This window comes from Danio rerio, chromosome 4 (assembly GCF_052040795.2).
Source record: "Danio rerio strain M-AB ecotype USA chromosome 4, GRCz13ab, whole genome shotgun sequence".
In the NCBI taxonomy this organism is placed as follows: domain Eukaryota; kingdom Metazoa; phylum Chordata; class Actinopteri; order Cypriniformes; family Danionidae; genus Danio; species Danio rerio.
This window is the reverse complement of record NC_141024.2, coordinates 68,150,825-68,165,609: the sequence shown is the minus strand read 5'-3', so window position 1 is coordinate 68,165,609 and position 14,785 is coordinate 68,150,825. Positions and strand designations below refer to the sequence as shown.

General features: G+C 33.2%; 2 protein-coding genes across 8 annotated transcripts in view; both read left to right on the top strand.

Annotated features, from left to right (window-relative positions):
* Positions 1-14,785, top strand: part of LOC147845236 (uncharacterized) — a 934,973-nt gene that overhangs the window by 467,491 nt on the left and 452,697 nt on the right. The gene's annotated exons all lie outside the window — the stretch shown is intronic.
* Positions 1,845-13,130, top strand: LOC148682360 (uncharacterized). The gene is made up of 4 exons (XM_088650628.1): positions 1,845-1,991; positions 3,026-3,175; positions 9,512-12,061; positions 12,140-13,130. The coding sequence occupies exons 2-3, from the start codon at positions 3,091-3,093 to the stop codon at positions 10,483-10,485; spliced, it is 1,059 nt and encodes a 352-aa protein (XP_088506754.1). The 5' UTR covers positions 1,845-1,991; positions 3,026-3,090; the 3' UTR covers positions 10,486-12,061; positions 12,140-13,130.

Here is a 14,785-nt window from a genome sequence, read left to right as displayed (position 1 = left end):
CTTATATGTTAAACAGTCCTATTCAGTTAATGATCAGGCAGCTATTAATAAAGATGACCGCACACAATGATGATCCATTTATTTAAATGAATGTGACGCAGATATTTAAAATTCATTGTTGCAAACAAGTTCCAGGAGTAAGTGCAGTTGTTGTTGTATGTGATGTTCACCACTGTAATTACACCATAGTGAAAAAAGAAGTCTGAGAAATGCTGTAGTTGGTGTAGGTGGAGCAGGTTAATCACGTTAAAAGTTATGCATTGTGTAGATATGAAAGTTAACTCTTGTCGTTGAATTATTCTGTATAAACTGCCTATACAATAAATTTACTAGTGATGTAATTATTTTCTAATTATAAATATTTAGATGCATCACAGTATGTGATCGCTTTACTGTGTTAAAAGGAAAAGGTTTTGTCAGAGTATCTTATATATGCTTCTGTGAATGTCTATGCATATTTGTGTGTACAAACACAAGTAATAAATAGAGAGAAAAACATATTTAATACATACCAGGTGAATAAGAGGATTTCGGGAAAGCTGAGCTGCTTACACATGTTCTGTTCAACTAAAAAAAAAGGAAATAAAACAAAATTGGCACAGAAACAAGTTACATTTTGATAGTTACAATTTATAAACATAAAGTGGATTGAGTTTTCAATGCTCATTTGCATCTTTACACAAAGACTTCAGCCAAGCAACTCTGAGAAACTTCTACAAAAACAACACATAACTCTTGCATTACCTTTTAACCAGGCTTGGGAAAAAAAAATTAAAATGTGTTTCAAATCAAAATACCTCAACATACCTGTATCAACATTAACTACAAAATGCAGCAGCCACAATAAAAAAAAAGCTTCAATTAATAGTCCTATAAAACAACAGCAACAAAACAAATGAAGATGGCTAAAGTCAACTTATTTTCCCAATACAACATTATTTCTCTGTAAAAACTGGTTTGTAAAGCAACTGAACCTCTCATCCTCCACAGTAATGTGTCTCCCAGACCCAGACGTCGGCTCTGCATCAGTTAACCACCAGAGGCCGACAAAGCACTTCATAAGCACTTTATCTCTCGTTCCCATAAAAAGAATCCGGCAACAAATTTGGTTTAGAATAAGTTTTCACGTGCATAATAAATTAAACAAACGCGACATACATGTTTATTGCGTCGGTCGGTCCAGCTTTAAATAGCCTTCATTTAATGCATTAAAACTGACCCAAATGCATACTGTAGCTGTCAACGTAAAGGGTTTTATTTTTACATACAATAAAAAGGGTTTACATACAATATATGATTTCAATTCATTATAATATAATTTTATTTTTAATAATGAAAACTTTTTTTCCCTCGGTGTAAACTGCTGTTTGCTTTTTTTATTGTGGCTTTTTCTAAAACATTTTTTCCCAGTGCAAGTTAAAATCAAGTTCTGTATTTCGGCTGTTTAAGGTCTCACTTTGCATTGAACTTTGAACTTTTTACATTCAGAGATGTTGTTTATGTTCACACAGCTAAATTACCCATCAACTAAAGTTTAAAATATGATATTGTAGTTGACCACCCATTTAACTATAAAATGCAGCAGCCAAAATAAAAAAGCTTCCATCAAAAGTCAACTTATTTCCCAATACATCTTTATTTCTCTTTAAAGCTATGGTTCGTATAGCTGCTAAACTTCCCATCAGTATCAGTAATGTGTTTTGAGTCTTCACTGTTCTCCACTGCTCATTTGCATCTTTATACCAGCATTAATGGGGGCCAATTGAGTATTAACCAATCACATGCCAGATCAAGTAGGTCAGCAGGGTTGTATCTATATATTCTGCGTTCTTAACAGAAACTTCATTGGCTTATTTAGCTATAAGAGAACAACTTTGGAGGACAAACTACGATTGTTGGTTCCTACATTGAGATTATTACCAACAACAACATACAAAGAAAAACCGACTGAGGCCATTTCTCATCCCACTTCTTCATTGAAGACTGGAAAGGTGAGTTGCACATTCTGAATTTACACTCAAATAATATCTGAATGCTAACATTATAAAATGTAAAATCTAAACATGTGCATGCATTGTTCAACAGTGTATTAAGTTTTTCAGTCATTTTTAAAAGCTTTTTTACAACTATTTAGTTATGTGTTTGTTTGTTTGGTTTGGTTATAAATATTGATTTTATCCTGACAAATGGACTGTAGCCCAAATAAGTTTCAACCTATTACGTATATAAATTTATATAAAAATTTGATGTGTCCCCATTCATTACAAATACAAAACAAAAAGCAGATAAATTATAAAGTGGAAAATGAGGGAGAAATGTATCGATAAGTCATGACTCATAATTAAGAGTGAGTAGGGGGAAAAAGCTAAACAAAAAAAGACTTTTATTGTGGCATGGTGGTGTGACGTCATAAGGCTGTGCCGCTCCCACACTGTGATTCAACTGGAGAAAGGTTTGTTTTAAAGCTTGTACACAGATGTAAACCAACTGATTAAAATTTCAGTGTGTTCACTTAATGTTAGATGTACCTGCTGTTGACAATATTATTTTAAACCTTTATACAAAGAACTACTATTTTACTCACTGTAAGGTCTATTGTTTGAATAAGATAGGATAAACTTTATTTGTCCCGAGAGGAAATTCTTGTCTTGTGCAAATAAGTGCTACAACGTTGCTGTGCAGACAATAAGATAAATCAAACAAACTAAACAATTAAGAACATACCTAAAAAAAGATTGAATAAAGCAACAGTAAAGTGTGTGATAAGTGTTTTAGTGAAGGTTTAATTTATTATATAGCATGATGTCACTCTATTCCAAGTATACATCAATAAAATTTCTAGAGTTCTAGTTTACATCGGCTGATTTGTGGCTTTTGTTGCTTGCTCAGACTTACATAATTTCTGTTTGTTAATGACTCATATAAAGAAACTGTTGAAGCAAGTGTTGAAATTATCTTGTTTTTGTTCAGTGTTTTATTTATTTTAAACAGGACATTTTTTTATTGTTTTGTTCATTTTAAACAGGATAAAGTGTCCAAACGCAGAGAAAAACACCTGCTGAAGCGACTGATCTCCACACTGTTATAAAGATGGCGTTTATTAAAGAGGAGAGTGAAGATGTGAAGATTGAAGAAACATTCACAGTCAAACAGGAAGATCTGCAGGAACAAACAGGTTGGTTTTCATTCTCAAACACCAACTCAGTCATTTGATCGTCATTCAGATATATTTTAATAATAAGAATACTAAATTAAATCCATCTTGCAGCCCTGAGTGTGCTGCCTAGTTCTCCTAAATGCACATAAGCACTCATTGAAAGACAGGAATGAGTTTCTTTCGTCACTTGTTCTCGTGTCTTATGTCATTATTTTATGTATTATTAGTCTCCCATTTTCTCTTCCTTCTTAAGGTTATTGCTTTTTCTTGTTCTACTACTGTTTGTAAAGCTTCCTTGAACACTGGCACTATATAAAATAAACAAAAACCATAAATTAAAAGCGTTTAACTGAGCTGACGATATTTGACCTTCAGTATTCTCACAGTGTTGCAGTGATAGTGTTAGCTTAGTACTTTCCACTTGCATATGTCCCATTGATCCCAATTCCCCTTTTTTAATTAACCTCATGGGATTAAACTTGTTTCTAGTTGTTACTAGTTCTCACAGATAGTATCTGAATTAGAATTACATCATTATCATAATAACTAATTACCAGGGCTATTGTGTTTAAACAGGGTTTCCACGGAGTCTTAATATGTCTTAAATTCCAAAATCAAATTTTTAGGCCTTAAAAGTCTTAAATTTACTAAAATTGTGTTGTAGGTCTTAAATCTTTTTTAAACAAGTGTTCATTTTCCTTTGTTCATATTGTGTTAACCATTCTGGCCAAAACCTATACAATCACCAACAATCCATCTCAATAAAACTTTAAACTTTTTTTATTCAAAAAGGTCATTTTAAGTCTATTTATCATAATGGATTAAGTATTTTCCTTACAATATGATTTGTTTAAACGTGCTCCATGTATTTACTGCTGAGGACATCGACCTGGACAGATTGTTGTGCATAGATTTAATTTGTTATAGTTTTTAAAACATTTGTAAATTTTTTTTATTTTTTATTTTAAAGAAAGTTTATTTTGGAAAAAACGTGTGTGGATACAAGTAGAGCTTGCTTTTTTACACATTTAAAATCTTTTACTAAGAAATATCCAAAATAATAATATAATATTTTTTTATTATAATATTTTTTTTGATAGGACAAATACAAAATCTGGGCCATTTGAAAAATTCTTTAGTCTTTTATGAGTCTAAAATTTCATTCATAATGGTCATAAAAGTCTTAATTTTAACTTAGTGAAACCTGCAGAGACCCTGGTTTAAGGTATGTCAGAAAACGTGGATGCCCCAATTTTAAACACGCTGAATGAAATTGACACTAAAATAAATAATCATTATAAAACATTGTACAGTATTCTGAACTATATCATGTGATGGGACGACGTGAGACAAAACAAACAAATAATAGTGGAACAAGAACGTTTAGCAATACCAGTGGTGGATTTAGGCATGGGTAATGTGGGCGATCGCCCAGGGTGGGATTTTCCTGGGGGCGGCAAAAAAAAATGTCCCCTAGTGAAAGCATTTAGATACAGTTACTTTATGCAAATGTATTCATTAATAGTGGCAATCTCAAAATAAAGACATTAGGGGCCATTTACATTTGGCATTTTTTGCTCGTGCGAGTTTGTTATTCTCAATGTGCAACTGAAACATCGCTTGTGAAAGCAAACTGATGCATGCGTACAGAAAACCAGCAACTCACACATGCTCCTGTGTGAATCCCGGTTGTTTGCATTCACGCCAAAAAGTTAAGCGTCGCTCATGCGCCATGAAACCGTATTAACAGGCTTTTGTGCAGAAGTGTCGGCACACAGCGAGTTTTGCATAGTTTATGTAAAGAGTATGTATTTAACGATGGTGTTACTTTCACTAAGCATGGCTATAAAGCAGAAAGGAGGGATAAAAGTGTCAGGGAGGTAGGACAGGTCTAAAGGTCTAAGACAAAAGATAATTTGGTAACACTTTACAATAACTACACACTATAAACCATTTATTATGCATTAGCAAATACTGAATTCATTATTTGTTTAGCATTATCTGTTTAGCATTAACTCTAAATTAATAAGTGTTATTAAACAGTTTATAACTGCAGCTACATATGCTGTATTCCTGACTTACAACCACATTTATAATTTGCTTAATAATTATACTTTCATACTTTGTTAAGGATTAATTTCCTATTACTAAATTAAGTATGGGGAGTTAAGCGCAATGTTTATGATAAGTGGGGGCGGAGCGGGCCAGAATCACGATGGCAGCAGGTCAGATGACTGTCAGACCAAGGGGAAATGTCCCTATGTCTCCCTATGGCCAGTTCGCCCTTGAGTTTTACTGTTTTCTATTGTTTATTATTCTTGGTCATTTCTCCAATAATTGTAAGTTTTAAAACAATACCATATGGGATCAGGTCACTGCTATGATATGATTGACAATTTATGTATGTCACTGTTTGTCATTGTGCTCTGTTTATTCTGAGAGCTGAGGCTGAGTGTTTGTAGAGCTTTTAACGCTTGAAATTATTAACTCTGCGTCATTCTAACACTGGATAAACAGAATCCTGTGTTATCTGTAATCTCGTTTCACACTGCTCATGCTATACCTGATGTTCATTAATAGACGTTTCACAATCACAAGCCCCAGGTTAACATTGTAATTTGTATATTTATGTTGTCAATGACCCTGACTGGACAAACAGCAGGTCATCTTTTTAGATGGCATTTCTGCATCTTGTCGGGTTAATAATATCTGCAAATTAGGAGAAATACCACACTGTTAAAAATTGTCCCGTTAAAAAACAGTAAAATACTGGCAGCTGCAGTTGCCAGCAATGTACTGTTATTTTACAGTATGTTGCTGTAAAAATACATGGACTACATTGATTTACACAATACTCAAGGGAACTCATTTTGCTCACTGAAAGCAACTGCCTCAACTTGGTCAACTGCTGAATGAGTTTATGAAGTAATGTGCTATATATGCTTAGAAGCATACTTATAATGATAACTTATTTTAGTTAATTAGAAAAGTTCGGTTTAACTCTAATGTCTTATTTTTCACAACAGCACACATACATGTAAATCTGGAATCACCAGAGAGATTCTGACTGCATCAGCAACTAAACAGCCGCTATCTTTAAATAGAGAAACATGCAGAATAACATCAGCAGGTCATTGTTCATCTTTAACTCATACACTGGCTCTACTCTCCTCCACAACGGTGACAGACAGAAGAAATTAGCTTCAGGTTTTACAGTAAAATACTGTTTTTCCTTGATTTAACAGTAATCTACTGGCAGCTGTGGTTGCCAGCAATATACTGTTTTTTTACAGTCTACTTCTGTAGTGTAAATTAACAGTATATTACTGTTAAAATACATTTTTACACTGTGTTTTTACCTCTCACACCTTTAACCCTTTAAACCCCAGAGCATATACTTCAGTTTTAACTGAAGTGTCCACACTACTGAGTGTTCAAGAAACATGTAGCAAAGCTGAAGTAAATTCATTAATTAAATGACTAATTAAATGATAATTGAGGATTAACAATGAACAAATGAAGAAATACTGAAGGGAAAAAACAAGAACAGAACATACAAAACTTTAGTCACAGCTTTATAATGAAATAACCTGAAGAACAACAACTGATTAAATCATTTAAATGATTAGCGGATGATTAAAAAACTCTACAAACATCATCACCAGCTACACTTATTACTTAATACATGTATTTTTGTATAACATTTACTAAAGTTCTTCTTGAGAAAAAGTGAAAGTTTTACGTCACCATCATGGAGAACAGAGTTTGCTTTAGTTGGGCTCTTAGCCCTGTCATTTTTATCATTTATATATCTTGGCTGCTGCAATTGTTAAGAACTTTGTTTAAAAAGCTCCTTTGTTGTGGCAAGCCAGCCAAAAACCTAAATAAGATCTGGTGATGTTCATGTTGCTATTAAATGGCAGAGTCTGTTCTCATTTAGTATAATAAAATGTACTGCTCCTATTCAATGTTAAATCTATTGTTTTACATTATATGTCTATATATGGCAATGATTTCTGGAAGTTTTTAAGAATATCTTGGACAATAACACTGCTCTATGGTGTAACTCGCACTCAAAGAGACATCAATAATCAGCATATGAACCTCAATAATGGTGACAACAAATTTAACAAAATTTAACAAAATTAACAGTTTAACTCACAAACAGGCAACTGAAAGTCTAAACATAAACAACAGCAGAATCAAACACAAATAAAGAAAACTGTTAGACCATTATACAACATTTATTTATACCGCAATGCATGCTGGGATATTTGTACCGTGCCACTACCAGCATGCATTGCAGCATGAAACATTTGAATTGTTACCATTGTTGAGATACAAGGTCAGATTCATGAGGTCTGAGTGTGTATTTGTCATAACTGAACTGTTTTTGTATGTTATTTCTTAACTGCTAAGTAATTATGGAGGTATCTTTTCTGTTTCCACTTCTCATTAATTAAATTAATACCTGCAACTAAGCATAAAATCTATTGCATGATGCCCTTCTTCCAGATTTATAACAAAACATTTATCAGAACTAATTTCAGACAAATAGATTTCTCTATTTAATGACTTCCCAACTTTATTGCTGTAGTATAAACGTTTTGTATACTCTGTATTACAGCAGTTGGAAAGTCTTATTAAATGAGACCAAGGGTGAAGAGCCCAACTAAATCAGCCCCTCACTCCATTACGGTGACACAAAAAACACCTTAATTTCTGTTGGATCTCAATGAGAATAGTATGGAAGTCAAATCAGTCAGTAATAAGTGTGTGTCTGCTGTTGTTTGTGGAGTTGTTTAATGATCCTCTGCTGAGACTGAAGCTGTTTTATTTTATTTTATTTTATTTAATGTTGTAACTCAAGTGTTGTTTGTGTTTCTTGTTTCTCTTTCCTTCAGTACTTGTGATTATTAACAGCAGGTGTTCATCAGTGTCTGAATTCACTCATTAGTGTTCATTAACTCTGTCAGGTGAACTATATTAGTTAACTAGTGTATGAAATAGTGAACAAGGACACAAAGTGTGATTTCAAACACAGACTTCAAAACATCGAATCTGAACTCTGTTAGCTCACAGTTTTCTGCAGTTGGTTACTTTCTCGAAAACAAAAATGTTACCCAGAAAGCACTGTTTTTAACAGAATTTTACTGTTTTAGTGAAAAAACATTATTTTACCGTAGAATCTGACCGTTTTTTAACAGCAATTTTTTACAGTGCAGCCTTTTAGAAAGAAGCTATTATTATACCAATACCTAAACCAGGAAAAGATCATTTAAATAATTATCGTCCAACAGCACTTACCAGTTGCCTTTGCAAAACAATGGAACAAATGATTAATGATCGATTGGTGTGGATTTAAAAAAAAACAGAAGATTAATTAATATCAGTGTGGGTTTAGAAGAGGGAAAAGTACTCTTTGCCATCTTATACGATTAGAATCTTTTGTACGAGATGGTTTTATTAAAAAAAAGAACACATGCAAGCAGTTTTTTTTTTTTTTTAAATCCGGAAAAGGCCTTTGACACTACCAGGAGGTATGGTATTTTAAAAGATTTACACGAGATGGGTGTTTGAGGAAATTTGCCTAATTTTATTGCAAATTTATTTTATTCAAGAGAGTTTTTCGTGTGCGTATGAAAACTATATTATCTGAATATATGAGCATATATAGCATATATGAGAATCAGGAGTGCCCCAAGAAAGTATACTATCAGTAACACTATTTAGTATTAAAATTAATAATATTGTAAATGTTAATGGGTATAATATATTTCGTAGTTTATATGTAGATGATTTATGTATTTGTTATAAAGGAAAAATATGTATACAATCAAGAGACAAATTTAAATATGTATAAACAAAATATATGACTGGTCAGTTTTAAATGGTTTTAATTTTTCTAAGTCAAAAACTGCATGCATTTTTGTTTTTCTAAGATCTATGCATTTAGATCAGGAGCTTTTTTAGATAGAGAAACTATACAAGTTGTGAAAAAGGTAAAGTTCCTAGGAATGAGTTTTGACAATAAGCAGTGTTTTATTCCTCATATTAAAGTATTATGAAATAGATGTTTTAAAACAATCAATGTATGAACTTAATCTTAGAAAGGTAAAATAAATAAATAAATTAAGACCTCTGTAATGAAATCCAAGACTTTGTATAAATGTGTACACGTTAATGGACCAAACACAATATGATCTGATTTATTTTACATTTAAACAATTTATTTTTACATTTTATCAATTTGCATCAAAATGTGTAGCCAATGTTTCCTGTGTCTTCTCACTTTTCAGCTTTTGATGAGAGTTTTTAAGACTTAATGAAAACTGTTTTATTTATTTATTTTAGACTTAATTGAAGTGAATGAGGGCAGTAAAGAGGAGGAACATCATGTCAAAATTGAGGAAAAAACCTATTTACAGACTGATGGTATTTTGAAAAGGAGAGACAAGAACCGTTTCATCTGCACTCAGTGTGGAAAGAGTTTTGGAAGAAAAGACAATCTTAAGATTCACATGAAAATACACACTGGAGAGAAACCGTTTACATGCACTCAGTGTGGGAAGAATTTCAGCCAATCATCAAACCTTAATGACCACATGATGATCCACACTGGAGAGAAACCATTCACATGCACTCAGTGTGGGAAGAGTTTCAGGAAGTCATCATCCCTTACTCTACACATGAGGATCCACACTGGAGAAAAACCATTCACATGCACTCAGTGTGGGAAGAGTTTCAGCCTATCATCACACCTTAATCAACACATGATGATCCACACTGGAGAGAAACCATTCACATGCACTCAGTGTGGGAAAAGTTTTAACCGCTCATCAGTTCTTTATCAACATATGAGGATTCACACTGGAGAGAAACCATTCACATGCACTCAGTGTGGAAAAAGTTTTAACCGCTCATCAAACCTTTATAAACACATGAGGAACCACACTGGAGAGAAACCATTCACATGTGTTCAGTGTGGGAAGAGTTTTAACTTCTCATCAACCCTTTATCAACACATGACAATCCACACTGGAGAGAAACCATTCACATGCACTCAGTGTGGGAAGAGTTTTACCTGCTCATCACGCCTTCATCAACACATGAGGATCCACACTGGAGAGAAACCATTCACATGCACTCAGTGTGGGAAGTGTTTTAACTTTTCATCAAACCTTAATCGACACATTAGGATCCACAGTGGAGAGAAACCATTCACATGCACTCAGTGTGGGAAGAGTTTCAGTCAATCATCACACCTTAATCAACACATCATGAGCCACACTGGAGAGAAACCATTCATGTCTAATCATCTTGTTTAATCCCGCCCCTTTTTGCAGTGGCGTACAACAGAATTTCGCATACTCAATAGTGATGGGAAGTTCGTATCATTTTATTTACTGATCGAGATGAACAAATATTTTTTCGAGTCATTTCGTTCATTTGGTTCAATTTGCCAAAATATTATTAAAATGTTACGAATTGCTTCCAAACACATCTACAACTAGCCCAGACGGTTCATCACACGACAAATGAGTCATAAATAGGTTATAAGAAGAAGAAAATAACAATTCAATGTTTACCTGCTCTTTTGTCTATAGGCATTGTTGTCTGTTTGCTCAGCTCACCTCTTCATGTCTTTTAATGTCAGTGGTGCGTTCACGTTACAATGACAGTCACATATAATCTTAACCAATGTACACAGTCTGAGCCGATAGGAGCCATGATAATTAGTTCACCTTTCGAGTCTTCTGGTTCTTGAGTCGTTCGTTCATCACGTGACAGAATAACTCAAACCCGAGGACTCGAGAGGTGAACAGATCAATTCTTTTTCTGGCTCTAAATGCATATGATTGGCATATAAATGCATATGTTTGGCTGTAGTCTTTCATGTGGTGAACGAACAACTCGATAGAGGACTTGAAAAATTAACTGATCTTGTCTCGCACTATTCAATTCAATTCAGCTTTATTTGTATAGCGCTTTAACAATGTAGATCATGTCAAAGCAGCTTCACATCGTGCACATGAGCGAATTAATGAATCTTTTAGTTAATCCGAGTCATTCATTTATTTTGTCACATAACATGAAAGAAAGCACAAGAGATGAGTTATTTAATAAATCAAATAGTCTTTGTGAATAGTTTTCTAACATATGATGCTGCCAGTATTACACACTTAAACACTGTTTAATTGTTGTTTATTGTTTTATTATTATTATTATTTTACCAGAAAAGCTTTCATAACAAATCAGATTACTTTATAAATCACAACAATAAAATAAGCAAAAGAAAAACAAAATAGTGTACATCAAGCTAGGCTTTTTAATAAATAAAAACAAGTAAGCTTTAAATTAAATAACACGTTTGTGCCATAAAATCTTTATATGAAATATGGCAACTCTTCCCAGTAGATGTTTTTATGAAACAGCAATTTAAGTGAAAGATATTATAAATAAAAAACAAAAGCCACAGGGCCTAATGAGCTTAACAACTTGACTTGAGAATAGAACAGTCCATTTTTTACAAAATTAAAATTAAATAAGCTTTAAAACAACATTGTGTGGCTTTACTTGTTGGACTTGGCTTAAGGTTTGTAAGCATTTAAAAACACAAGCTCTGAACCTTTGGTAGGCTGAGTCTGTTTCTTCTTTTGTCATTAGTTGTTGTCGCAGGATAAAAGCTGCTAAATGAGTAAATGCAAATGCAAACTTTCTTTATACAAATATTAGACCAACACATAAAGTCTGCATAGAAAAACATTATTAAACAAAAAATGGAGTATAAATGAACAAATTACAAATCACTTGTAATTGTAGAATTTAATTAATTTATTGCCTAGCTTAGTGTTTGTTTTCTGATAGCAAGCCAGCAAATAGACAAATCATATATATATATATATATATATATATATATATATATATATATATATATATATATATATATATATATATATATATATATATATATATATATACTAGATATAAACCACATATCCAGTAGAAAAAAGTAACAATAACTTAGTGACAATAGGACAGAACTTTTTTTTATTTCTTAGAAAATGCTTTTTAGGTACACATTGTTTGATGATTTTATGAAAAGTTTAAAATATGATCATATGATGCAACAAAAATTCAGTTTTACATAAATATTATTGACTGAGGTTCTCGTTGCAGTGTACAGTGGAACTACAGTTTAAGATTAGATATGCACATAATATTGTAAGGATGGCTAAATCTCTCCATAATATTAAAATCTGCAAACTTTTATGGAACTCCACATGAGACAAGAGCATGAGAATGGTCAGGGGCTAAAACATAAAACTTTCTAATGTGAGAAGAAGATCAGCTAGAAAAGCAGTTGTTCAGGTTGTCTCGATCGTGCATCCTGAGCCCCCCTCTTTGCCCTGGACTTTACCTTCTCCACCAGAGCAGCTCACTCACATTCCACACAGAATGTTTAAATTCTTAATATGGTGTATCTGTGGCTTTATATTCATGTTTGGTGTGATTTTAAATGTCTCAGTGTGATTGGTAAAGTGGTCTTAATTTCACTGTAATATTTTACAATCTCCTTTATATCAGTTAATTTGGGTTTTGACTTTGGAAAGATGCTTCACTCCAGGCAAAATGGTTTTTGCATAAACTCATGACCAGGCAAGAGTCTTAGTGAATCTTTTATTGTATTAAATTTATAATGATTTGAGTATTTAGGCAAAGGGTGCAGAAGTGTCCGTGGGATCCAGTAGACAGGATACCCCTTTGCAGGTTGTGAGTCTCAGAGCTCTGCATCAGGACTTATATGCTGCAATGTGTTTCTACATGGTCAGGTATTCCTCTTTAACTCTTCAATGTATCTTTGAGTAGTTGATGTTGTACAATCTTGATTGGCTTATTTTGTTTAATTATGTGAATTGCAATGGAAAATATTTGCCTGACAAATAAATTTAAAATTCTTGTTTAACTCTAATATCTCCTGAAATCATTTAAATCTAGTAGATTGTTTAGGCTGATGTTTCCGCAGCCTACAACCAGGATTAGTCATCCATTCAGGCGCAATGGATGGAGCATGGGCACAGCATTAGAAACCTGTTGATTTCTGACAATCACTGATGATATAATCTAGGGGTATGATATAATCTAGGGGCTAAATCAAACTTTCTTTAAGTATGTGCAAGCATGGGGCGGCCTATTATTACTTAAAGGAAATTAGCTTATCTGCTAAGAATCAGAACTGGCGATGATATGTCCGTGAGCAGATGAAACTGGCCAGCATACTGACTCTAAGCGACTTTGAGTAAACGATGAAACATTAATTGAATATAAGGATTTATTAGGCTAATAAATCTAAATTAGACCTAATCACAACCTATAAGGTAATTAGCTTGAATTAGATGAAACTAAATCTAAAACTATTATAAATTGGAGTCAGATTAAAATTCAGAGCTAGAAACAAATTAAAATAAATTATAACAAACAAAAATATTTCTTTTCACATGTGCTAAAAGGTTTACACGCATTTAACCTTCACCCTTGCTGTTAGTTCCGTCATGGGACTAATAGATGGACCTTCACATGTGTATGTATTTATATAGTTTATAACCATAATAGTTCTACAGTTTCTTCGATTTTACTTGTTGATTTCTATTTTATTGCGCATTTTATTTAAATAGTGTATTTAGTTTGTTAAAGAGCCCATATTATGGGTTTTTGAAAATGCCCTTCCATGTAGTGTAACACAGCTCTACGTGAAGTGAAATATGCAGCTAATGTTTAAATCTGTAAGTGTACAGTGTTTAAAACTGTTGATTCATCTATAAAAGAGTCGACTCATAGTGCTTCAAATGGGTCATTAGGTGTTTTGTGATGACGTATCTACGAAACACAAGTAGTTGCGTGCGCAAACCCGGGAGATTTGAAACCTGCGGCCTCGCCCACTAACACAGAAAAAAAGCCACACACACGGGCACGCCGGTCGAATGTAACGTCACACTGTGCAGATGGATATTATTGAGTCTCTACCCAAAGATGAAACCTCAGCATTAGCCCAGCCTTGAGCAGTTTGAGTGCTTCTGGAAACTTCATGCTTTAGACTGGGTGTATATTACATGCTTAATATTCAATTTTTAGACTGTGTGTGTGTGTGTGTGTGTGTGTGTAGGCCTATTATTATTTAAAATAAAATTAAAAAATAAAAATTATTATATTATGTAAAAAAAAATATTATTCTTTATAATTATATCCAGTTCCCCTAAAACTTTGCTTAAATACCATATACATTTATTAAATAAATAAAACCAAAAAGTAAATAACTGTTTGGTCTGACAAGTTTTCAGGACATATCAAATTTCAGCACAACACTAACTAACTAGTCTCACTCACACACACACACACTTGTACACACTCTCACTAACACACTCACTCTTGTACATGCTCTCTCACACACACTTACATTCTATCTCAATTCAATTCAGAAATACTTTTTTAGCATGACTGTAAATGATACAATGTTGCCAACACAAACACATCGACATCTCACAGACACATGTACATGCTCTCATTCACAAAGATAAGCCCTCCCTCTCACACACACACTTCTACATGCTTTCTCATAAACATGTACTG